The sequence below is a fragment of the Olea europaea genome, unplaced genomic scaffold (assembly GCF_002742605.1).
Source record: "Olea europaea var. sylvestris unplaced genomic scaffold, O_europaea_v1 scaffold372, whole genome shotgun sequence".
Classification (NCBI taxonomy): domain Eukaryota; kingdom Viridiplantae; phylum Streptophyta; class Magnoliopsida; order Lamiales; family Oleaceae; genus Olea; species Olea europaea.
Genome location: NW_019256525.1, coordinates 280,182 through 307,145, shown reverse-complemented (window position 1 = coordinate 307,145; position 26,964 = coordinate 280,182). Strand labels below are relative to the sequence as shown.

Here is a 26,964-nt window from a genome sequence, read left to right as displayed (position 1 = left end):
ATTATTTCAACCACTACCACTGTACTAATATGTGCTTTCCCCACTCCGAGTATAAGAGTTATCACTTCTAAAATCACGACCACCAAAATGCCCACACCACGTCTACTTTTACCTCTATATGGAGCTCGACTTGTAAACCAAATCAGCCAATGGGTACCTCTTGATTGGCTTATCAAATCAGCTGGTGGCTTTGTTGATACGTGAGCAATGTAGGGAATATCAAGGCCATGACCTGCCATATCTGTCACAACCAAAATTAGTGTGTTTCCACTTTTAAACGATTTCAATGCTAGTTCTCTTTCTTGGAACAACAGGTAAATCAAAGTCAAATCAAGTAATAATCAATGTAGGCGTAATGATACAACGTTTACGCAACTAAAGAATAAAATGATTCAATAAAGTCAAGGGGAAACACAACCTTTTAAATTGCAAACTTATATACATTATTTAGTAGGTGAAGTTCCAATCTACAAATAAGGGTACTGTGGTAAAAATAGGCAAAATATAATATGAAAAAATTCTGAAATCAACAAGTGTAAAGTTTAATAATAGAACTCACATAAAATAGGAATTACAGTAAAACATAATATAAAGAATTTTCCTAAAAATGCCGAATTATTTAAATCAAATTATTCTTAATGCAACTCTCTAAGTTTCAAGGCATATCAAAGAACAAGCACATTTACATATCACAATTTCGATTTATAGCAATGCCAGTAAATGAATTTTTTTTTAACCCATCATCTTCAAAACCCCAAATGTATCAAAAATCCATTCACATTAAAAAAAACTCAGCTAAAACTAAACTAAATATACAAATAAATCACGAAATCATAAAAAAAATGCAATTTTTACAAATTTTTATTATAAAACTATAGTAATGGAAGCACAAAATCACATTTTAAAATAACAAAAAAGAAAAAAAAAATCGTAGAAAAAATTACCTTTTTTGTTGTCTTAACTTGTACCAAAGAGAGGGTAAAGTAATGTGAAATAAACTAGAGTCAAAGAAATTTTTTTTGTAATATTGAAATATAGTGAAAATTAAGGTGAAGAAGATGGGTTTGGAATTCAAGTTTAGGAAATAGGGTTTCACAGGAAAAGGGAAGAAGAAAGAAGAAGGTGAAATGAAAGAAGTTGGGTGAATAATTTGATATAAATTGAAGGACAATTTTGTCATTTTATCAATTAAAATATTTAAAATTTTTTTATTTCATTTTAATGATGGTCAAAGGTTATTTGTCCAAAATCATTGTCCAACTGGGTCAACAGGCCAAATTCCCCTTAATTTTATTATTATTAATCAATACAATTTTAATTGAGTCAATTTTAAATAAAATTTTAATTTGGGTCGAAATTGAAATTTTGTTTAGGTTCAAAACTTTAAAAAAAATCCAATTTAAAAACCCTTTCAAAAATTGCACTTTGACCCCAGTTTTAAAATTAATCACAGGCCTTCTAATTATACTTATTATATAACAGGTCCTTCTCTTAATATTTGCATTCTGGGGTCCCACAAGTATATTATTTACATTGAAAGCCCCCTTCTCCATATCTGTAGCTCGTTTTGCAAAAGACCAGGTTTCTTTTTCTACGGCGCCGACCAGACCGGGCGTTGCAACGGACGGCCGAACTAAAACCTTAAATCCACCATTTATTTCTCCTCCAACAACATCAATTCTCATCCCAATTGATTCATCAAAAAAAATGAAAAATCGACAAAAATAAATAAAAAGTGGAAAAGCCGACAGTCAACTTTGATAGTAATGTTAAAACCCAAATCAATTGGCAAGTGAAAAACATCACTACCGCTGGCAGCAGAGCAGCCTAGATCTGCTCCTCAAATAATTTGTTTTTGTTCAGCCGTTGAGAAGTAGAGAAGAGAGAGAGAGAGAGAAAACTTGATTTATGGTCTTGGTTTGATTTCTTTTCATATATTAATATATATAATGCATTTATGAACAGAATTCATAACACACATTGATGCACAGAACTCGTGGAAAGTTGACCCTTTTTCCAATTTTTTTTTTTTTTTTTTTGATATAGTGTTTAACAAAGTTTAAAATAATCGAGATAGAATATTATTTTTATGAAGGATTTCGATCTTAACATGATGGCTCTGATACCAATTATTAATATTTCTTTGTAACCATGCCAAGAATCAAGAATCATCACATAATAAATTAATAAAACGAATTCATACCTGCGGAAGCCATTGTTGATATGAATAATTGTTGTAATAGCAGCCAAGATCTTCCCTTCCTTACTTCTCACAAAAGTATTAGTTATCAATGGGGCAAGCCAATAAAAATATATGGAGAGGAGAGGGAACCTAGCCTTTATATAGGAAATAATTGAGCCGTCCCATTACGACTAGAATTCTAATTAGGGTTTATTTCCGGCCCACATACTTTAAATTACCACATCAAATTAATTACAACCCGTAAGGTGTAAAATGTCCAATTGATCATTTAATAAATTTAGCCCAAACACAAATATCATTATGAGCCATACATCTAACTCGTAAAATTTACAATTCAATGTGAAGCCCACATATTAAATAATTAATTATTCCAACACAAAGTGTTTAGGAAGCATTGGGAAATAGACAGCGGAACAAAGCAATGGAAAGTGAGTATACGGCACTTATAAGGAACAAAACTTGGAACTCCGATTACATATTCCCTAAAGCTTAAAATTGTAGGGAATAAATGGGCGTTCAAAATCAAGTAAAAGGCGGATGGTTCCTTCCAGAGATGCAAACCAAGAGTAGCTGCAAAAGATTTCACCAGACACCCGGGATTGACTACTCTGTAACTTTCATTCCAGTTGCTAAATCTTCAAAAATCATAGTAGTCTTAATCTATTGCTGTATCCAAGAACTAGAAAGTGAGATAGCTAGATGTAGATAATGCCTATCTAAATGGCGTTCAGCAAGAAGAATTCCATATGAGGCAACCTGAAGGATTTGTAAATAAAAGCAAGCCCAAATATGTATGCAATCTGGAAAAGGCCTTATGTGGACTAAAGCAGGCACCAAGAGCAAGGTATAATAGAATGAAAACAACTTTCTTAGGCTGGGGACTCATCACCTCTTGGTTTGACTCTTCATATTTCTTTTCCAAAACTAAACTCAAGAAGTAATGATATTGATTTATATGAATGACTTGATAGTCACATGAATGATTGCAAGTTACTAGACATGTTTATTGAAAAATTGAATTTGTTGTTTGCCTTGATATACCTGGGTTAATTGCATTACTTCTTAGGCTTTGAGGTGTACATGGATGACACTGGCATGCATTTGACTCAAAGAAAGTAACATATTAAAACATTTATTTCTCTTTAATTATTAGGTCTGATATGATCATTTTATTATGGTATTCATATGGTACAATTAAGCCATTTCATTTGTTTTGGTACTATCACTTCGAGTACAGGATGATGGGTAGAAGTTGCGATAGAATATCACTTTTCACTCAAATAAACAAACTTTCATTAATCACACAATATATAACTAGTACAATAGAACAACTCTCTCTCCCTCTCTCAAAAAACTCTCTTATATAAACATGGAAATTTCTTTTCTACTCGATATATAAAAATACATACCAATACATCTACATAAATAGGAAAAAACTAAGAAGAGTTCAAGTTGATAAAGTAACCTTCTTCCACCTCTTTAATGAGAGAAGTATTCAAGATGAATAAGTAACTTCCACCTCCATTGATAGAAGAAGAGTTCAAAATGGTTAAACAACTTCCACCTCCTTAATAGAAGAAGAATTCAAAATGGTTAAGTAACTCTTTCAATAACTCTCGACCAATGACGAGCCTTTTCTTAACCATATAAAATTCTCCTATCCAATAAAAAACTTTTGCTTAATCAATTTAAATTTTGACTAAGTCATATATTCATCTTCATACTTCTAAAACTTCTTGATGATTTTGAACTTCTTCTTACTTCTAGAATTTCATTGGTCAAGTTTACACTATTTTCAATACAGGACTTGTGCTCAAAGAAGTTGGTTGGTCAGAGCTTGAACCACTCCTCAACCTTGGCATCACCAGAAAATCTTCCTAGTGAGGTGCATTATGAAATCCTTTAGTGTACAATAGCACAATATCTTTGTGCTTCTATAGACAGACCCATCTGGGCCAACTACAAGCTGATCTGACCCAAGTTTCGTAGAAATTTGAGCCAAGCCCATCCTTCTGCTTTACAGGTCTCAGCTCAACCCAACTGAAGGCGAGGTTCTCGGAGCCTAGCATGGCTCGGACTAGTACTGCTCCCTTTTCAAGCCAACCTGACCCACTATGACACCACAAAGTGAGAGTATATTTCTTGATTCTAGCAATTTACACTTTTAAATGATATAGTTTACTTGAGATTCCATTTAAGTATTTAACAAAAGCACCTTTGGACGAGGAGATTTACCTGAGAGTCCAGTTAGCTAAAGTGTAGTCTCCATTGCCTCGAGTCTTGGCTGACAAGTAAAAAGCAGTCATCCTGCCCATTTCTTAGACCTTTTTCCCATTTCCAGTTCGACCACTCTAGGTGTCCTGTAATATTAGGAGAGAAAAAAAGTACAAACTTTGAAGGAAATTCAATTTTACCTCCAAGTAAAGGTGCCAAAAAAATTAATTATAAACTCATATCGTCCAGATACAAGAGGACGATCGCGAAGCTAAAGAACTACATTTTGCACAACCTAGGCATACTTCTAGTGACTGTACACCAGCTGTAGTGTCTCTCCAGCTCTTGATTTCTTTCATACTCACTACTTGAGGGGGATTGATTAAATTGATTTTGGTAAACAAAGTTAGGGAAGTTCGCGACTTCCTCACAATCAAGTGTCCTTCGTATATTCATTTACCATTGAGAAAGATGGCACTTCCACCCTGATATCAAATCCTATATTGCTCAAATCATTATCATTAATTGCTCGATCAGATTTTTGTGCACATGCTCTTCCATGTATCGTTCAAGTTAACCAAATATAGAGGTCTCTTTATTCTTTGCCAGATTTCCATTAGCTTCGTTGATCGAGCTAGCTAATGGTAGACTCTAAAATTTTTCAGTTGATTCACCAATAACACTTTTATAATTTTAAGTAAGTAATCGATGGCACAATTGAGTTGCAATCTACTAAATTAAAAATAAGTAAAGATATAGTCTCGCTACATTCAGATGGTGCATAAGATCATTTTATAAACTTGACTTACATTTTTTTTCATAACATCCACAAAAAGTTGTTACAAAATTGACTATTTTGTGTAGACGTCATTTTTCACATATCAAACTCAGATTGAAGAGCTTAAATAATTGAGGACATTGCTACATGTACATCAAGTTTTACATAATGGATTACATAATGTCACATATCACTATATTATTTGTCAGTTTAAGACATAATCAAATGTTTCATTCAATATTTTCCTTCCACATCATTTTATATAATCCTTTATGGATTATTTTTATGTACAAGTAGCCATGGGCGAATGTAAGAGGGGACTAAGCTGGGATGTAGTCCCCCCAAAGCCCAAGAATTTTTTTTAAGGCATCTTTCTTTTTATTTTTTATTTTTGTAAAAACAGTTTTTTATTTGTAAGTTTTTTTTTTAGTATTAGCTTGACTTGAAATTTTATAGTCCGATCTTAGATCCAATCTCGAATCCGTCCCTACAAGTAGCATGATCCTATAATTGATTTGGGACCATTTTAATTATGAAATCAGAAATTATACTAATAGAATCGATAAAATGCTTGAAAATATGATTAGGATTGCTTATGATCATTTGAAACGAGAAAATAATAATGTTAGGTATAAGCCAATAATTTATAAGTTATTATGAATGATTGAACAATAACATTATATTGTTGAATAATTATTTGTGGAAAGTCCCTACAACTGTATTACATGTCGAAATTACCATCCCGTCCTTTTCAACTATACGCGAATAAGCATTTATCAGGGGTAAACATGTCCATTCATTAAATTTTTTAAACGCTCCGTACGAACATCACACGTGCAGGTTAATCTCAACTTGCAGTTTGATTAACTTAATTTGATGTAAAGATTCTTTTAACGGTTAACCAAATCACATGGAGACCAGCTAAGCCAGTCACATGGGCCAGATAACTGGGCCAATAAAGCTGGCCCACAAATGCTCCTGTGGTTACCTGGCAATAGATTCACTTGCAAGTTGCAAAGGGACTGCACGTGTGCTGTTCTCGATCAACGGTTGAGGACCATTCTATTTCATATAAACGGCCAGGATGGATTTCTTACGTGGTTACAGCTTTCTGGGCGACCGACCACCGAGAAAAAGAAGGTAAGAGGAAAAGGAAAGTGCATGATTTTGATTAAAGTAATGACAATCGCACGATGAAATTATTCTTTGACCGTTGACTGAATCCTTCAAAAACAGGGTCAATTTTGACCATGTCACGTGTAACCACACGTGTGCTAGCATGTGGGTGCCTTGCTGTAACCGGGCATTGATGCTACGAATAATGCCATTCATGGACACGGCTTATCAAGCTAGTGGGTATTTTAGCCCCATTTGGCCCCTATTTTGTCGAGATGAAAATAGATAGAATAATATTTTTTTGAAAAATGAATGGTTGAAAAAGAAAAAAAATTTCGATTTACGTGTAATATTATTTTATGAAAAATTTGTGTGGTTGAAAATAGAAAAGAAAAAAATGAAATGTAATGTAATGAAAATTGATAGGGGTCAAACATGGACTTAATTATATGAAGCGTCACGTATACTGCCTATGATAAATTGTACGTATGGATTATATTTTTTTCGTTCTAGACTTGTTATCATTTTCATACAAATTAAGAAAATAGAATTAATATAGTTGGAACAATAAATTTTACTTATAATTTTTCTAATATACTCTTTACTGAATGATGATTAAAATAGGTAGTGTTTATGTCACATTAAAAAGAAGTATATTAGAAAACTAAAATTTCAAATCAACCAAGAAAGTAAGTAGTCTATAATTTGAGATAAATAAAAATAGAAAATTGGTATTTATTTATAGGATTGAGAGAGTGTCATCCTTATGGAACGCTGGATTGCCACATTGGATGAATAAACACAATAATAGAGTTGCTTATTGTTTAATAATACATCTATAAGATTTTAATTTATTTTTTCTTCTTGATATTGAATAATACTATCTTAGTCACTTACAAACTACGTACTGAGCATGTTTTTAGGATTTGTTTGACATATCTTTTAAAAAATCAAAAGCTATTTTTAAGACTAATTGGTCAAATTGTGTAATCGTCAATTATTGACATCGATAACCAACCTAAAGCAATTTGGGTGAATGGATACTCTGAGATAGAGGGAGAAAGGTCAAATGGCAACGCAAGGCCATACGCCCATTTGGCTCCTTGCGACCTTCAGTGATCGCGCAATCACACTGTCTCATGCCACTAACATCAATATTGTAACTAGTATCAATATTGTCACTATCATCAATTTCAAGAACCCATTCTCTTTTCTATAGATAATAGCGCGCCATGATAGATAGGGGGATTTTGGACTTGCTTGAAAGTATTTTATCTGACTAGAAAACATTTTATAGAAAACCGAGTTGAGTACTTTACAAGAAGCTGAAGTAGTAGTTATCCCGAAACAAGTCCTTAATTCTTTAGTTGAGTAAACTATATATAGTGGACAATATTAAAGAAAGAGAATAAACTCAAGTTGCGTATTTATTGTACCATTTTTTTATGACATATTATATACATTAAATTGAATGTATATTAAATGAATTATATAATACATAAACATTTTATATATCATTTTTAAACCATCAATTCTTAAGCGGTCGAGTGTCGACCATAATATTGAAAAACTTAACATACAATAATGAATGCCTAGGTTTGTGTTTAAATAACCTTAATTGTTACTTTATTGCCAGCCTTGATGTTGTGTATTTGTTTATTTTCTCGTGTTTTCTTCTTGGGAGACCTAGAATGAAGCTTTGCAATTTAAATATAGCCTATATTATAACTTATGCTTAATTTTTAGTCAAGCAGTTTCCTCGCAATCAAGAGTGAAAAATGATTAATAATTTTTCAATCATCGAGGTACAACACGTGAAATTTACAATGTAATGATGATTTGAATGTGTTACATAAATTGTATATTCAATCGTGCTTAAAAGTAAGCTAAATTTACCTTTTAATTGAGCTTACTTTTTTGAGTGAAAACTACAACTTAATTCACCATTTCTTTTTCGCATTGGAGCCCATGATATGTTTTTGAGCAGGCATAAATCGTAATATAAAGAAACTTGTAGAATACACAGGCATGTACATACAAATTAGATAGAAATATGAACATAGTTTTTTGACCAAAAATGTCTCAAAGCAAACATTTAACACAATTTAATATAAATCTTAAATATTAGGAAAAGATTGGGACATATTTATTTGGTTAAAAAAACACATATTGAGGAAAACGTTTAGAATAATTTAATTTTGAAGTTTATATTGTGTAAACTAACATGAATATGATCAGCTCTTTGTTTTCTTAAGACGATTCTAATGTCAATTATGTGGTACACGATCGATACATACTGATGCAATGAACTTGTGAAAGTATTTAATCTAGTTTTAGTTGAGAATATCAATTAAGGTACATCCCAAATATGGTATATGTATACTTAAGTAGGGCATGTTTGACTTTGTTTAAAAGTAAGTCAAATTATTTTTTTAAGTTACTTATTTTTTGTCAAACATATTTTTTAGAATTATCACTTTTTTTAGCAAAATTACTTTAATTAAAAATATGTTTTAATTTGCTACACAAAGTAACATCTAAATGCAACAAAATATGCCCTTTACTTACGAAAACTTGTCCAACATCAATCAAATTCAATCAAGTGATATATTTCTACGCTTTAATCGGACCGAATTGACTGATCAAAAGTTGGGAAATATCTACTCAAATCAAGTTGAACCACAAGGTCCCACTTAATAAAGCCTACTCGATTTTTTTTTGTTGAATTTCTACTAATATTGAGTAATTTTAACAATAATATACAAGAAACTAAAGGAATGTCTTGGCATAAATTGTTAAATACTTTTATTCTTATATATTCTTTTTAAATATATGAAGAGTTGAGATATTAAATAATTTTCTAAAAGAAAACTTAAATTTTGTCGTGCAAAACTAATCTTGAGAGGATGAGAGATGCTTTTTATTGTTGATGAAAAAAAAAATGACGTGACATTTTCTATGGATTTACACTAAGAAAAAAATAATTATAATACTGGGATTTAGTAATTGTACAGAAAGAGTTTTCAACTTGCATTCCCATCTCATTCACCCTTCATTTCTTTATATAGGTTGATGGACTCAAACTAGTCGTAATGATCCTGTTGGAGCAAATTTTTTCAATTTATGATTGCATAACATTGTCCAAGTTGAAAAAAATTGACTGGTTGGTGAATTCGATTGCCATTGGATCGTGATAATACTTAGGCTTTAGGCTTGCATCCTAAGTTATCACGTCATCTTTCTGATCGGATAATTGGGGTGGTCCTGCCACCAAATGGGAATACTCCCTCTATCATGTCATGATCATGTTTCTATATAAATTTATTATAATCCGATTTCGATATCTATCAATAGGGCATTGGGCTAGGTATCGAGTTTATCTGTCTGAATTTTTCAATACGCGAACTTTTTTGACTAAATTAAGAATATCCCACAACCTTGATGTATATTCCAAACCGATAACAACATTGATAATAATAACTTATGTCTCATAATTGTCTAAAAATAACTACAACTAAATAAGGTTGACAATATGGGACCATAAATAATTAATTAAGCATTCAATAATAAAATGCAGTGTTCTTAAAACTCGTCTAGGCGGCGCCTAAACTTAAAACTTGGGTAGAAAGCCTTGCTTTGTGTCTGGATTCCTATTTTTTTTTTTTTTTATAAATCCTAAACGAATAATTTTTTTTCTTTCATTTCTTTCGTCCTCCGTGGACGCGTTTTATTAGTTTCTTTTTCTTTTCTTTTTTTAAAGTGTTTTATTTGACTTTAGCTTATTATCATTTAAAAAAAATCATTTGACTTAAATTTCAAGTTTCTAAAAGATTTTATCTATACAAAAGTTAAAAATGACTTTATCTAAATAGGTAAATAAAATTTTAGGTTATGGTGTTATCTACATTATGTATTTATGATTTTGAGACTCATTTTATTACAAATTTTAAAAGCATGTATGAAGTTCCTTTAAATCTATTAAGTAGAACCTGTTTAATCGAAATATGAAAAAATATTCTAATTTTTGCATTTCGAAAAAGCTTTAAAATTGTATATTTAATTAATGGTATGAGTTATTAAGTAAATATTGTATTTTATAATTTTAGATGTTTAATATGTATTATTTTAATTATTAAATAATTTTTAAAATGATTAAAAATTTAAAATAAAATTATAAATATGAAAAAGCTTTTTTATTTCTAAGTCTCACCTACGTTCGTTTAAGTTCGTAAAGTTTAAAATTTCAGTTCCACGTCTAACCATGTCACACTCTTTTTAGAAAACTGATAAAAATGAGCAAATGGGGAGAATTGAGAAGGGGGCAATAATTGGAAGATTAAAAGGTGTGGGTCCAAGTTCACGTGAAAATCACATGGTAGAAGAGCCTAGTACGGACCCGGGTTGCATTGTCGGGACACGAAAGCATATGTATTATTGGAGTTGAGGGAACACGTGGGACAGCTAGCACGCGCCCGTGGGGACAGGCAATCATCACCCACATCTTGTCGGTTTACTTCTGGTGTAGCTTTTTAGTTCAATCAAGTAATCATCAAACCCTCACAAATTTCACTCTACCTGCCCGACGCGTGGACATCAACCGTCAAGGATTGGTACTAAGAACGCCCTTTTTTGGAGATAAGAAGATAACATAAGTAGGTAAGTAGAGTTCCAACTGATTGGAGTTATTAATTATTGAGATGTTGATTTTCACTTAGAAAACGAATAATTTTATCAATTTTGGTACATGTATAGAAAAAATTTGATACAATTCTTACAAAAAAATATATGGAAGTTTTTCGTTGATCTTTGACACAACAGAAACAGAAAATGCACCATACCAATACTGTCAACACAGCACTTGTATTATTTCTATCAATAATTTCCTGTACATAAGGAATTATTCTAATTTTATTAATAGTTGATGATTACAGTAATCATTTTATGTAACAACTTATTATTTGAGATATAAATTTATGTGATTTTGTGGTCTTAAACTACAAAGTACCACAATATGATTGCTACAATCATTGACTATAAATAACATTACTTCTTTGAAAATATGTTGAACAAACTCATTCTTTAAAATTTTACTTCTAATAATATTCTGTCAATAAAACAATTTTATACGTAAACTCAAAATATTTTCCTAATTCAAAAATTCAACATTACAAAATCCGTTCTTCCTAAAAATGGTGCTCAAACAAATCCAAAATAAACTAGGACTTATATAAATGTAATAGTGAAATAACTTTATCAGTTGAAAAAATCTAGAACAAGACAACTCGACTGATAATAATTATATGTATTGTTGAGATATTAATCTAGACATGAATTTCTCTAAATTCAACAATAATCAAGATAGTTCAAGTTAGGTTGTTCGATAAAAGGTTTAGAATATTTCGAAAATATTAATTTAATATGCAGTTAAAAAGGTAATAAAGATTGTGAGTTCTATAAAACGTGTTGACGAAAAAATTATAAGGACTATTCTTGAGCCAACTTTAAGAAAGATGACGCATTTTTCTTAATCATAGAAAGTCAAATCATACAATGTCTGAGTCTCTTTTCTTCTCTCTATAAAGGAATTGTTTCCCACTATTTATAGGAGGTTTCAGTCGAAATTCCGTCGTGTCAATCAACTCAGCTATAGTGCCGAGCTCGGACGTCAAGCCACCGATCTCTCCTTCGATTGGTTGATGAGGCCGCTTGCCTTCCCGTCAATATTCCCTTCGGGTAATGATGACCTGCAGAGGATAAGGGAGCTAAGGCGACCAATTGGTAGGTTTGGGCGGTACTAACGTCATATCCAATGATTTGCTATCTGCTAAATAAAAAGTTTGTGACCATTAATCATGTAACTGTTACTTTATTAAATAAATATTTTTAATTAATTAAATACATACTTGATTTTTAAATTTTCAAACTATTTACCTGATTTTTGAATTAGGCTAAATATAACACCTGAAATGTGATTTTTTTCCCATTAAGAAATCATATTTAATGTCATTGGAAAAATAATTTTTGTTTAAAACGTTTCTAGTTTACCCTTATATATATTTGTACGATTTCAAAATTAAGTGAGAAAAATTGAATATATTTAAGCAAATTAAGTAATGATATATTAGTAAATAAACAAAACAAAATTTATCTATAAAGAAATAAGATTATATAATTGGGACAAAGAAAAAAGAAAGTCTATACGAATGTGACAGATGGAAGGAGGGCATAACACAAAGATAGGACGGGGCGTGATATTCCTTAAAATATGTTACTTTGGGAATAGGCATGTCAATAGTATATCTGTGCCCCCACCATTTCAACTTAGGAAAATTTGCAAATTACCCGAATTCCCAACTTCAATAATTTGTCGAAGAATACAACAATTTCCTATTTGGAGTAGCTAAAAGTAAGAATTTTGATAAATTATTATTGCTATTTCTATTTTAATAATCAGTTAGTAGCACAAAATAACAAAAAATATTTGATTGGCGAACGGAATGGGAGGTAATTAGACTTTTTGAAACATAAGCAATACTATAACTTCAAGAAAAGTAATTTGAAATTTTTTTAGAGCCTGTAAATGTAGGTTTTTTAATAATGGATTTTGTGAAAAATGATTCAGTTAAGAAAGTGTCATTAAAAAGTAAGAAAAATTGATTTTAAAAAAATGATTTTTTTTTAATAAAAAAAATTGGATTGACTCGAACAACTCAAATCTAGCTAGTTGATCAATTCACTGATGTATCACTATATGCATTGAATAATTTTGTCAATTTAGGTGTCACCGATGTAATATTAAACGAGTCACTTAATTCTAAATTTCGTCGACCCTATTACATAGCACCATTTAAATAGGTATTGTAGCACTAGTTGTGCTAGATAACATTTTTCATATTCAGTGACTTCATTGATATATAAATCGTTGCCTAGCTATGTTAATTGCTTGTCAAGTAGTGCTTTTAAATATTTATAAGTTGTAGACTAATTCTACATTATGTATTATTCATAATCAATGTGTTATAAGTTGGATTTCGATAAAAAGTATTTTGCACGTAAATTCAAAACTTATCCCAAAATTATAATTAAGCCCCTATTTATTATCCATTTTCTCTTCTTTTTTTTCATTATTTTTTTTACAGTACTCATCTTCAATTACATATTCTTTATTAAAATAATATTACAAGTAAATTAATTTTTTTCTTTTTTAAATCACATATTTCAACATCAATCACTATTTCATAATACATTCTTTCCAAATAATGGGTGACAAACACATCCTAAACATTCTTCAAAATTTACTATTCTGAGCAAAATTTTTACCAAACAATGACCGTCGGTCCAAATAAGTATTATTATTCTTTGATTTTTTGTGGGCACCAGCGTACGGATAAGCTCTTGTTCCCTAACTTGTTGGGACACATTTTGTGATTTACTTCCCTCACGATGTTTCAGAGACGAGACGGGAGCCGTTGCGGTTCAACCTTAAGTATTATTATTATTTTTAAAAAGAAGGTGGGGACATGTGGAAAGGCATGGATGGGACACGAGGGAGAGGCTGTGGCATAGTTCAAATGATTGTAGAGAGATTGGGTGTCGGGCTGTCTTTTCAAATGTATCACGCATTAAATGCTGAAAACCACGTTGTTTAACAGTGTGACATGCCGGTCCACGTGAGTTCCCACGTGAATTCCACTCCCTTTGCCCCCGCGAAAACTGCCCTACTTTTCTTAATTTTGTATTCCACTTTATTTTGGCCTTTTCTCTCTCTACCTTCTTGGCTTGGATCGGCTGCTTAAGCCGGTTCGAACTCTTAGCTCCCCTTTCGTCCTCATTTTTTTAAAATGAAAATGAGTGAAATAGTATTTTTAAAAAATGAGTGGTTAAAAAAAAAAAAAAATTTCGATTTACATGTAATATTATTTTATGAAAGATTGTGTAGTTAAAAGTATAAGAGAGAAAAATTAAATGTAATAAAATAAAATTTAATGAGGGTCAAACGGAAGCTTATTTGTTTGGCTTGGCTTGTAAAGATGCTAGATATTGCATTTGATTGAAAGTTACAGAACTCTTTGTAACGACAAAAATCATTACATATTTTCTACTTTGAACTTCTATCTTTATGTCAATTTGAGATTATTTTTTTTCCCTCAAATTTCTTATCTTACTTTCGATTTGAGATGGGATAATGCTATCGAATGTTTAGAGTCAATCTAGACAGTTTAATTAATCAAAATGATCTTAACTTCGTTGGATAATTAAAAGTGCACCGTTAGATAACATTATTTTTTAAATTTTATTTATTTTTTATTTTTTAAAGATTGCATTTCTTTTCTTGACTTTTTTTTAACGTAATTATGGATTTAATTTTGTATAATGTTTCGTCAAGAATGAACTTTATAATAAAAAAACAAAAAAACAAAAAACAAAAAAAATACTTCAATTTATTATACGTTTGAGACAATGCACTCTCTCTAATTTGTACTATTGTAAACTTTGAGATGACAATATTGCACTTACGTTAATTATTTTGCTTTATTTAATCTTTTCTCTGAGAACTAAGACTGCGGTTGGTTTAATTTTTAATTTTTAATTTTTGGTTTCAAAACGGTGCGTTTTGGATGTTTTTCGCGTTTTGAGAATTTAAAACTAAAAATGCTCAAAATGATAAAAAGTCGTTTTGCGTTTTCAGTTATAAATTTTAACTCGTTTCGACATTTTCGAAAACGACAGATCAAACGCGTTTTCGGAAACGGAAAACGAAAAATAGTTTGAAAACGCCAAACCAACCGCAGCCTAAGTATTACACTCAATGCATTGCGCTGTACTACACTATACTCATGAGAAGCATGCTCGTTAGGTTTTCAGAGTTGCAATTGACTGAACTTAAAAATGTAAAGTAATGTTAAACATTATCGTCCTATGCTCGAATTACATGTGCATCAGAAGTCAAGCTAAATTTTAATTTGAACAAAAATCTTGAGAAAGTCTTTAACCATAAAAATAAAAAAATGGATAAAAGGGTGACTTTAAAGAGGCATATTATCATGCTATAAAATCGAATAAAAAGGATAAGAAAATGACAGCTTTGTAAATATCCTTCCGCGTGATAATCACATGAAAAAGGTTTCAAACCAGAAGGGAAGGGTAGGGTAGGGGAGGGTAGGGCAGGGCAGGGTAGGGTGAGGTGGGGTCGGAAATGATGTTACCTGATAATCATCCAGTCATGCATCATGATGTAAATGATTAGTGCCCAAAGCCAAACTGACATAACTTTAGACCAATAATTTAGTAAGAGAAATTTGCATTTAGTCCTCATACTATACTGCTTGTTGCACTTCAGTATTCAATTGAAAGTGATTGATTAGATATAGAAAGGCTGGGAAGGACGAATCGACTCATCTATTTGACTAGCACTACTAGACTGCACCATCGCCACTCAAAAACATACTCTACAATCATCATTGGATACTTTTTACAATAATGGCCCACAAGTACCGTTATCGATTCAACGACCCAATACCTTGATCAGTCGTTACTTGGGTTGGGTCTAATAATTATGAATCATAGGCTCCCAGCCGCCTGTTAGGCAATTTCGAGAAATTAAATTAGAGAAAATTACACTAAAGGTCTCCAACTTATGAGAATTATCTTTCTAAACCCCCAAAGCATATGCCTTTGCAACTTCACTTCCAAGCCAAACTGAGCTCCTCAGCTAACATATGACTCCCATCTCCCTTTTTTAGTCAAAAATAATAATTATTGATAGTTAAATGTGTGTGGGTAAGAGAGAGAAAAAGCAGTCAAATAAATAATTGAGTAATGTTAAAGGCAGACAATATCCATCATTGAGATATATGACAAACCCTCATCAACCCCATCATAACTCTCATCTCTACCCCTCAAAGAGTATTTTTCCCCCCTATAAATTACCCTTTATTGCATCCTCTCATGCCAATCTGCATTCATCATTTGAATTAATCAGTTCTTCTTCTCTCTCTACAGAGCCAGGAACTCAAGAAACTGGGTTTTGTTTTTTTTGGGAAAATGATTTTGGACAAAGAAGATTTGGGTTTGAGTCTAAGCTTGAATTTCCCAGCAGAAAACTGGATGTCTCCTAGCTCTAATACTTCACTGCAGCTGAATCTAATGCCTTCTTGGCCTTCCTCAGGTTGATTCTTCATCTTTTACCAGATCTCATTAAAAAAAGTTAACAAATTCACTTTGTCTAATCTACTCTTTTCCCCTTAAAACCTTTTCTTTTTAACTTCTAATTTTTTTCTCAGCTAAAGGGAAAAAGATTAAATTAAAAATGCCCTTTTTTTTGTTCTGAAACTCAGCATCAACAGAGGAAAAATGATTCCCTTAGAAGGAAAAGCTGTTGATAGTTAGTATCTGAAAAGTTGATGCATTTATTCTTTTTCGCCGACCCCGGCTTTCAAATCCCACATTTTTGTTGTTGTTTAGTCTTGACAAATTCTGTAGCTGGTTTTTCTGAACGTATTTGGCGTGGTTATAGCAGATCGAGAAACCAGGACGTTTCTGAAGGGTATTGACGTTAACCGCTTGCCTAAGGCGGCGGACTTGGAGGAGGAGGCAGGTGTGTCTTCGCCCAACAGTACAATCTCAAGCGTGAGTGGGAAACGAAGCGAAAGAGAACCCACCGGCAGCGATGATCCCGAACTCGAAAGGGATTGCTCTCGAGGCATCAGCGATGAGGAAGATGGTGACGGATCCCGGAAAAAGCTCAGGCTTTCAAAAGACCAATCCGCCATTCTTGAAGAAAGCTTCAAAGAACACAATACTTTGAATCCCGTAAGTGCATGTTCCATATGCAGTACTAGATAAAACTCAGACCCAAGACTGCACAATGAATAAGATTTTAACTTTTTTTTGGTGTTCTGCAGAAGCAAAAGCTGGCTTTGTCTAAGAGATTGGGGCTGAGGCCTAGGCAGGTGGAAGTGTGGTTTCAGAACAGGAGGGCAAGGTGAGCCATTTTCTTCGTCCTTGCTTGGTGGATTTCGAAAAATTTGTGGGTTGTATAAAATATGTGAATAAATAGACGTGATTTACACAGATCATGGATTCATTTGTCAAAGTTAATAGACTTCTTCAGAGGGATTTGATTTAAAACAAAACTACGAACAATGAACCCAAAATTAATCAAGATTCGGAATGTATGATTTCAAATTAATCATAGTTATTGGCTTGGCTAACGAACTTCTTATAAAATCATTTTTACAGGACAAAACTGAAGCAAACTGAAGTTGACTGTGAGTTCTTGAAGAGGTGTTGTGAAAATTTGACAGAACAGAACAGGAGATTACAGAAGGAAGTGCAAGAACTAAGGGCGCTTAAACTGTCACCACAGATGTACATGCAAATGACCCCACCAACAACCCTCACCATGTGTCCTTCATGTGAGCGTGTCGCGGTCCCACCAACCCCGTCATCAACGGCCAAATTAGTTACATCGGTTGAGCCTTTACCGTGTCGTGTAGGTCCTGCTCAGTCCCGTCCAATCACATTCAACCCGTGGGCTGCTGCCGTTCCGCGCCGGCCATTCGATGCCCTAAGCACTCGACAATGAGTTTCTCGTCGATATATCAGTTGACCGGTTGAGCTTGCCGTGTAGGCCTTGTTTAGTCCCGTCCGATAGAGGTTTATGATATTGAAATAGAGGATCTCATTGTATTTTGTTTTAATCGGCCCATCTTCTTTTGTTGACGATACTAGACTAGTTTTCAGTAGTTTTTCTCCATTACGAGGTTATTGGTGGCAAAGAGAATTTTAGGATGTAAATTGTTATCAATTGTTTGTTGATGCTTCTAACACTAATTAATAACTAGGATAATTAACATCAAGAAAGATGTTTAATCGTGTTTGTTGAAAATTAAAATTTAGATTTTAGTCAAAGTTAAAAATTAATAACCACATATTTTGTGAGATTCACAACCTTTTAACGACACATTTCATTAAAATCTGTTAAAAATATAATTTTAATTTTCACCAAACAGGTACTTAATATCGCACAGATTATTGTATTTTGTTCAGTTCAAAATATGTTATATGCAAAAAATGGTATAGTGGTGAAGTGCATTTAGACATTAGATTCGAGCTTGTAGGACCTAGTTACTAGAATCCTAATCGTTGTTGAGTAGTTAATTTATATTAAAATCTATTAGAAGAAAGTAATGTTATCTGTCATCGCTTATTGTCGTAGTCATTCAACATTGCATACACGTGACGATCAGTGATTGTATGTATTAATGTGGTAGTTTTTTTTATTACCCTATGGATCAAATTACTAATTACCACCACAAGGGTTGGACAAAACTCTCGAATTGGGCGATTTTTACTTAAGTTAAATACTCAAACGAGTATCTGAATCAAGAACCGATGAGTTTGGTTCGATTTTCGATTCTAGATCAAGAATCGAATATCTAAAAATTTTTAATTAATTTATTTGAAATAAGCCAAATTATTTTATTTTTTATATAAATTTGCTAACTAGTTAATTTAGCACAAACCCAAAAATATGAATTTCTTATTCCTAATTTTCAGTTCAAAGTCAATTTAATCAAATTTACCTAAATTTTATCCAATTCTGTTACTCTATCATAGTGTCGTTTCCACTGTTATGGAGAAATCGAATTGAAGCTCGACAACGCATCTCTTAATTATTTTGAATTCACTATTTTCCTCTTCCTGGATTTTTAACAATCAATAGAACTCAGCAAAGAGAGACGTAAAACACACATAAGATTGGACTACGTTATTTTGTAAGAGTTAAGATTGAACATATCATTAATTGAATTAATGGAACTTTGTAAATATTAAAAAATTTAATTATACTACGAAACTTAGGAACCGAATGGAACCAAACCGAACTGACCAAATGGAACCTAACCCGAATGGTTCCATAATTAAATTTGGGCCCGATGATTCCATTTAATAAATATTCGAAAATTTCGAGTCCGATTCAATTCTCGTTAAAATCGAACCGACCATGTCCAGCCCTAATACCACATGTATGCTACGTATGGTGATTGCGGTAGTGAGCGTTGCAAATAGTATTATTCCTTAGAATATAACTTGACATATTTTAAATTTTAATATATATATATAATGTTAAATTAATTAATTTAATTTCCATTTAAATAAATTTGAATGTTAATTAGCATACATGGGCGTGAAAAATGAAATACATTCTTGAATGTGAAATTCTAATTAACTTATAATTAACATTAATAACACAAAAATACATAAACGAATATGAATATAAATTCAACGAGTGTGATTGTTAATTGATTGAGAATTAATAATAGAAAATTCATACACTAATGAAAGTACATGGGTGAAATGAATCGGTCAAATAGACATGTACACTAATGGTAACTAAATTGTTAAATAGATTAAATACATATTGAAAAATGAAAAGTAAGATTTTATTAAAATAATTGAATTATAGTATGGCTAAAATCATCCAAAAATGATTCTTACTGGATGTGATATTTAGTTCCAATTAAGTAAAATTGAATGTTAATTAGTATACATGGACGTGAATAATGAAATGCATTCTTAAATGTGAAATTCTAATTAACTTATAATTATAATTAATAACACCGAAATGGAAAATGAGCATTAATTAAATGAGTAAATGTTGATTAATTGAGAATTAATAATGGGTCATTCATACATCAATGAAAACAAAACACAGGTTGAGCGATTAATAACACCGAAATGCATAAATGAAAATGAATATTAATTAAATAAGTGAATGTTAATTAATTGAAAACTAATCATGGATAATTCATGCATCAATGAAAGCACACGAATGAAGTGAATTCTAATTAACTTATAATTATAATTATTAACACCGCAATGTATAAATGAAAATGAATATTAATTAAATGAATGAATGTTAATTAATTGAAAATTAATCATGGATAATTCAAACATTAATGAAAGTACACGGGTGAAATGAATTCTAATTAACTCATACTTATAATTAATAACACTGAAATGCAGAAACGAAAATGAATATTAATTAAATGAGTAAATGTCAATTAATTGAGAATTAATAATAGGTAATTCATTTATTAATGAAAGCACACATATGAAATGAATTTTGTCAAATGTGTTGTACATTGATGGTAACTAAATTGTTAAATAAATTAAATGTATTTTGAAGATGAAAAGTAAGGTATTATTAAAATAATTAAATTACGATAGGGTCGAAAAATTGATTCTCACTTGATGTGATATTTAATTCCAATTAAGTAAAATTGGATGTTAATTAGTATACATAGACGTGAATAATGAAATGCATTCTTAAATATTAAATGTGAAATTTTAATTAACTTACAAGCAATAACACTGAAATGCATAAATGAACATAAATATAATTCATAATTTACAATGGGTAATTCATACATTAATTGAAAGTACACGGGTGAAATGAATTTTAATTAATGTATAATTATAATTAATAACACCGAAATTCATAAATGAAAATGAATGCTAATTAAATGAGTAAATGTTAATTAATTGAGAATTAATGATAAATAATTCATACATCAATGAAAGCGCACAAGTTATATATGTTTGTGAAATGTACATGTACATTGATGTAACTAAATTGGGTTAAATAAATTAAATGCATATTGAAAAATGAAAAGTAAGATATTATTAAAATAATTAAATTATAGTAGGGCTATAATTGTTTAAAAATGATTCTCATTAATGTGATATTTAATATATTATTTATATTACACATATATAATATGTAATTTAACAAAATAATTATTTATGTGTAATGAAATATCAAATGATCGAAAAAGATATCATGACATTTATTTAGTAATATTGTACTAATTAATATATCATATCATAGCTTTTTTCATATTTAAATTTATGAAAATTCCCACTTGTATGTGTGTGCTGTGAAAAAAGATGTGAAAATTGATGTACTTATAGTATCTTTCTAAATTTATTTATGCACAAAACTTTAAGTATTGCTTTATTATTAAAGAAAACAACTTTAAAGTGCAACTAAGTGAAGAAAATTCTGTCTTATTTTTTTGACAAGGACAAGTTAGGTATATTAGCATTTTTTGAGATGACATGTGGTCCAAAAAAAGTGTTCTGATTATGTATGAGCGTGGTGACTAATGATATTTTTGAATGATGAAAAATATCGTTGATATTTTCTATATTTTAAACACTCCACTATTGTGTTTCACATACTGTCAAAGACTACTATTTTTAATATGTGTACATGAATATTAGGAAATATTAGATTCATCATCTTTGATGCCAAAAAAGGAAGAAGAAGATCCATCTTCTTTATTTAAAGTTCATTAGTAGATAATTACTATGAAAGCTAAATTTTCAAAATATCCTTTCAAAATTCATCTTAACCCACTCCCGAGCTAGTTTGACATTACGTGGGCGTTTGAATAAGTGAACGATATTTGTAGATCATAAGAAATGAGTGAATAAAATTAAAGTCCGACTTAAAATATAATTTATGAGTTACATTTTAGGTTTCTCAAATATATTAATGTATTTTTATCCGATTAACATAGCTACTACTTTCTTTGTATCTCTTGTTATGAGAAACAGAGAAAATGAATTTATTTATGAATTTCACACTTTTACGTTATCTACCGATGACGATAGATATTCATCCTATTGTTATTTTTACCATTTCAATCCTTTTTTTTGTGAAAATATTGAAATTTGCCTGTTGAAACTTTATGAAACTTTAAACTTTAGAACTTGAAAATTTAAATTCCTTTATTGTCAAGATCCTCCATGTCAAGTCACCAAGAAAAATTAATAATGCGGAACATACATTAATTCTATAGGAATGTTTATTTATTACTGGATCTTGAATCTTGAAACTTCAACTGCAATCTTTACGTCTTTGGTTTATTCACTTTTAATCTTGAATTTTGCCTCATTCGATTCTTTAATTCTTGTTCTTGATTTTGTTTCTTGATCTACAGTCGTGATTCTTGAATTATTTCTTATTGATTTTAGATTGTGGGTATTAGATCTTCCTCTTCAATATGTTTTCTCTTGTATTCTTGTGTTGATGGAATGCCACAAAAAATATATTGTTTTATATGAATTGGGGACTTAATCCTATACATAATTTCCGTATGTATTTCTCTATTAGGAAGTACAATTCTAAAGGAATCTGGTCTCTACACATGATTTAGCCTACACTTTATTTAGATACTCTAATCCCAACAATTTAATTCTTTATTAGATCACTTTAATTTTGAGCTTAATTTTAAGATAATCTTATACACAATTAATTACATATGTATGCCCACATGACAAATTAATAATTTTTCAACAATCTCACACTTGGGACACATGTTTCTTTATAAAATGTATATAACCTTAAAATGTCAAAATTTGTGTTATCGTAACTAAAAGCATCTCCAAACATCTTGTATATCAATTATGTCAATATATGATCAAAGCGGTATTCGTTACAAATATTATAACTAAACCATCAGTGGTCACGTATATTAACACAATCAAATAACATAGATCAAGTGTGGATGTGTAGCATGAAATTTACATGCAATGTGATTCAACCATGCCCATTTCCAACTGATCCTACCTTATTCTTTAATCAGATCAATCATAAATTTTAATTAGAGCGGAATTGAACTAAATACTTTATGTATGAAATAAATCGAATATCCATAAATAGAATTATGTGCCTAAAACATACAACATTCGAATACAAACTCCTACTAAACTGAAATATCATCAAAAGATGCAACACTCATGTGAGCAGTATGCTCATGAAAGACCTTGGGCGATAGTCCTTCAGTAAGTGGATCTGCAATTATAAAGTTTATCCTAATATATTCCATAGACACCGGAACACTCTGAATTATTTACTTAATAACTAGAAATTTGATGTCTATAAATTTTGACATTGTCAAGTTTGTGGTAGAATACAAGATTGCTATTCTCATCGAATAACTAAAGTGGTCTTTCAGATGCATCCAAAATGTACAATCCGGTAAAAAATTCGCAGTCATATTCCAAGATTAGAATTAGAATATCTAATTGGTTTGATTATCCTGAATGTGATCATTAGTTCTCTATAAGTACCAAATATCCTAATTAGCTACTTTCTAAATATCTATCCCAAAGTTATTCAAATATCTTCCTAACATTCAAACTATAAATGTCATGTCCAGACGTATGTAAACATTAGTTGAAGCACAGAAAATTTTCTATATTTTCCTTTCTTTAAGTTTATCATTGGGGCATTAATTGAGGCCAAACTTGTCTCCCTTAATAATAGAGGTATCACCTAGTTTTACATCTCTGCATCTCAAATCCTTTAAGAATTTTATCAATATAGCTCTTTGTGATAATCCAAATATAACCTGAAAACGAACTGAGCACATTTGTATTTCGGACACAAAAGAGACACCACCAAGATCTTTCATTCAAAATTTCATGATAGAAATCTCTTGGTTTCGTGCAATAAGCCTATATTATTTCAAGCAAATAGTATATCATCGACATACAATACTTCCAAAAATATGCTTACTCTTTCAAAAAATATGCTTATTCCTACTGTACTTGTGGTATACACTATCAACAATGTTATCTTTAAACCAAATGAGATAATTATTTGATGAAATTTGTTATACTATTGACGGAAAATTTGTTTAAATCCATAGATGAATTTCTTTAATTTGTAAACTATCAAATGTAGCACAAGATCAAAATGTGTTAAAAGTGCCATGATAGTCCTAAAAGATTCTTTCATAAAAACTAGAAAGAAAATCTGTTTAAAGTCAATGCATTCCTTTTAAGTAAAGTCATTTAAACAAGACACGCCTTATATCTCTCTGCATCACCCTTCGAATCCCTCTTGAATTGAAATATTTATTTACAACCAATGGGTTTCACATATTCAGACAATGGGATGAGTCCCCAAACGTCATTGTTACTCATGAACTTTATCTCTTTTTTCATGGCATCAATCCATTCTTAAAAATTGTCTTTTTCTTTTTTAATGAATTTCCTTAATGACATTTGTTTTTGTAATTGTTGACTTTGTTCTTTTGAAACAATATTTTGATTCTGTATGGGAGATTTTCGTAATATTGTCTTGATCTAAAATTGCTTCTTGAACAAGACCTAGATTAAGAATTTGTCCGCGGTCCCGATCATTGTCAATTGCTACGGAAGAGATATATACACATTCTTCTTCAAAGACAATCCTTAACCTGAAAACCTTATCTCCTCCCACAAATGTACATCATCAAGGAATCGAGCATTTCTTGTTTCGAAAATTGACCTAATAGTGGGATCTATAAAATTTATAATCCCTTAACAGTTATTTTACTTGAAATTTTATTGAGAATTTAAGCTACATTCTTTAGTGTTTTAATGTAGAGAGATTCTGGAGTAGTGTGAGACGATTTCACATTCATCTAAGAATTTAGCAAAAGGCTCTGACGTTGTTTTCCTAATCCATCATAGTATTCACCACCACGGCCATAACGAGAAAATTTGTCTATGAACATAATAAATGACCGTTGATCATTCCAAGAAGTTGAAATGAATGGCCTACAGGTTTTCGTATGAATTAGTTTTAAGACATTCAAAGTTTCATTGGCTCCTAATCTCATTATATTTATTTATTTTTCCTTAATGTAATTAACATAAACACCTAAGTCTGAAAATTTAAGGGGATCGAGAATTCCTTTTGACACAAGATTTTTTTCTCTTTGAGAGATGTGTCATAACCGCTTGTATCATAACAAAGCAAAATTCTCATTGGTTAATTTATGTTTAATATTACGTGAATTCACATTCAAGATTTCTTTATAAGAGGCAACCGTCTCAAATAGATATATGTTATCATATCCAGATAAAGAATTGGTACCTACAATATTTGAATTAAGAAAAAGACTAAATTGACTATTTTCAATTAACAAAATTAATCGAATTTGTTCAATGTAGAAACAGAAACCAAATTTCGTAAAAAAGGATGGTACCGCAAATGTCTCTTTCAAACCCAAATAACGAGCCTTTAATGATAATCCAAAAATTCTTATAGCCCCAATTTTAATTGATTTGTTATTGCCCCCACATAGGTGAATCTTTCAGTATCAATTGGATTTAGGCTGTTTGGGTAACCCCGCATGGACAAGCTTATTTGAATAGTGGCATCGAAATTTATCCACAAAGTGTGTCTAGGTATTGAAACTAAATTAACCTCTGAATGAATTGAAATGAGAAGTGTACTTGACTTTACACGTCAAGAATGGTATATAGTACACTCTCCTTTTATTTATTTCCAAATTTCACAAAAGTAACAGTCAGATGATTAATCATTTTCAACTTTTGCTGTTTCTTCTGAACTGAACCAGATGCTGTTTTCTTATTCTTTAACTCGTCAATAGAGATACTTGCCAAGTGAGTACTTCCAGTTTTTTCTTGCTTTAGACTTTCTTCTTTTTGTACACAATATGAAATGAGCTCATTAAGAGTCCACTTTCCCTTTTGACAGTCGTAACTGACATTAAATTAGCTAAATTGTGTAGGAAGAAAAATCAAAACCATATACACGAGCAAATCATTAGACATCATAAACTTTAATGTCGTTGGTTTTGAAGGAAGATGAGATACATCCATGATATACTCCCGTATATTTTCTTTAGCGTTATACTTTGGTGACATCAAGTTTGTCAAAAGCAAACTAGTTTCAACCTTATCGCTTTTTTGTAAAGCGTTTTGGAATATTTCTTTAAGAAATTTCTTGGACATTACCTTCTTGTGCACAACACCCCTAAATGTTACTGGAATTTTACGCATCATGATCATAAAGCTTATGCATTTTGAACGGTCCTACTCATTAGAGTCCCATTTTATTAACGGAAACTCTTATCCATAAGAGCAGTGGATTGTTTCAACTTTAATGCAAGGGCTAGATCCATATCGCTAAGAACGATACAAATGTTCTCTTTCCAATTCTTAAACTTTGGTTCAAGTATAAGAATTGAATTGATATTGAAAGATATTGTAGAAGTAGATGAATTAACCTAATCGAGAATCTAATTCTAAATAACATGTTTACGTGAAAATTCGTATTGGACAATCAATAATTTCAAATAATGGTAGGCCTTATCACAAGGGATGGAGCACGACATTGATATTTAGTTTTTGGACAGAAATATCAACTCGTAAGTGGTATTCTTGGTGTAGTAATCAAACATTGACAATAGATTTGGTCAAATATCAAGTGTATCTTTGAACCGACTCAATGTTCACATAATGAAAATTTTTACAATTGTCACGTATTTATTACTACAGGTGTGCAAAAAATTTGGCCAAATATTGATCTTTCTTTGAGCCGGTGAATATTTGCAAGAACTTTGTACACACGACCTTTCTAATATTCCAAATAAATTAGTTTAGCCAAGAGAGGTTACTTTTGTAATATGTTGTTTCAACTAATTTATTTTAGAAAATTAGTAATTTGAAATAAATATTTAGTACCGAAATTTAAAATTGATTTCCCCTTTATATTTTTATTTTTTTCTTTTAGGGCCAAAAGAAAAAAAAATAGAAAAAATAAACGCGAAAGCTGGTGCTACTA

General features: G+C 31.0%; 1 protein-coding gene across 2 annotated transcripts; it reads left to right on the top strand.

The window, feature by feature from the left end:
- Positions 1–16,182: 16,182 nt before the first annotated feature.
- Positions 16,183–18,129, top strand: LOC111386769 (homeobox-leucine zipper protein HAT4-like). Of its 2 annotated transcripts, none has more exons than XM_023011239.1 (4): positions 16,183–16,479; positions 16,828–17,123; positions 17,216–17,295; positions 17,553–18,129. In XM_023011239.1, exons 1-4 carry the CDS (start codon positions 16,356–16,358, stop codon positions 17,896–17,898), a joined length of 846 nt encoding a protein of 281 aa, XP_022867007.1. In that variant the 5' UTR covers positions 16,183–16,355; the 3' UTR covers positions 17,899–18,129. The 2 variants fall into 2 exon arrangements, with proteins under 2 accessions (XP_022867007.1, XP_022867009.1); XM_023011241.1 differs by having other exon boundaries at positions 16,185–16,479; positions 16,831–17,123.
- Positions 18,130–26,964: the final 8,835 nt, after the last annotated feature.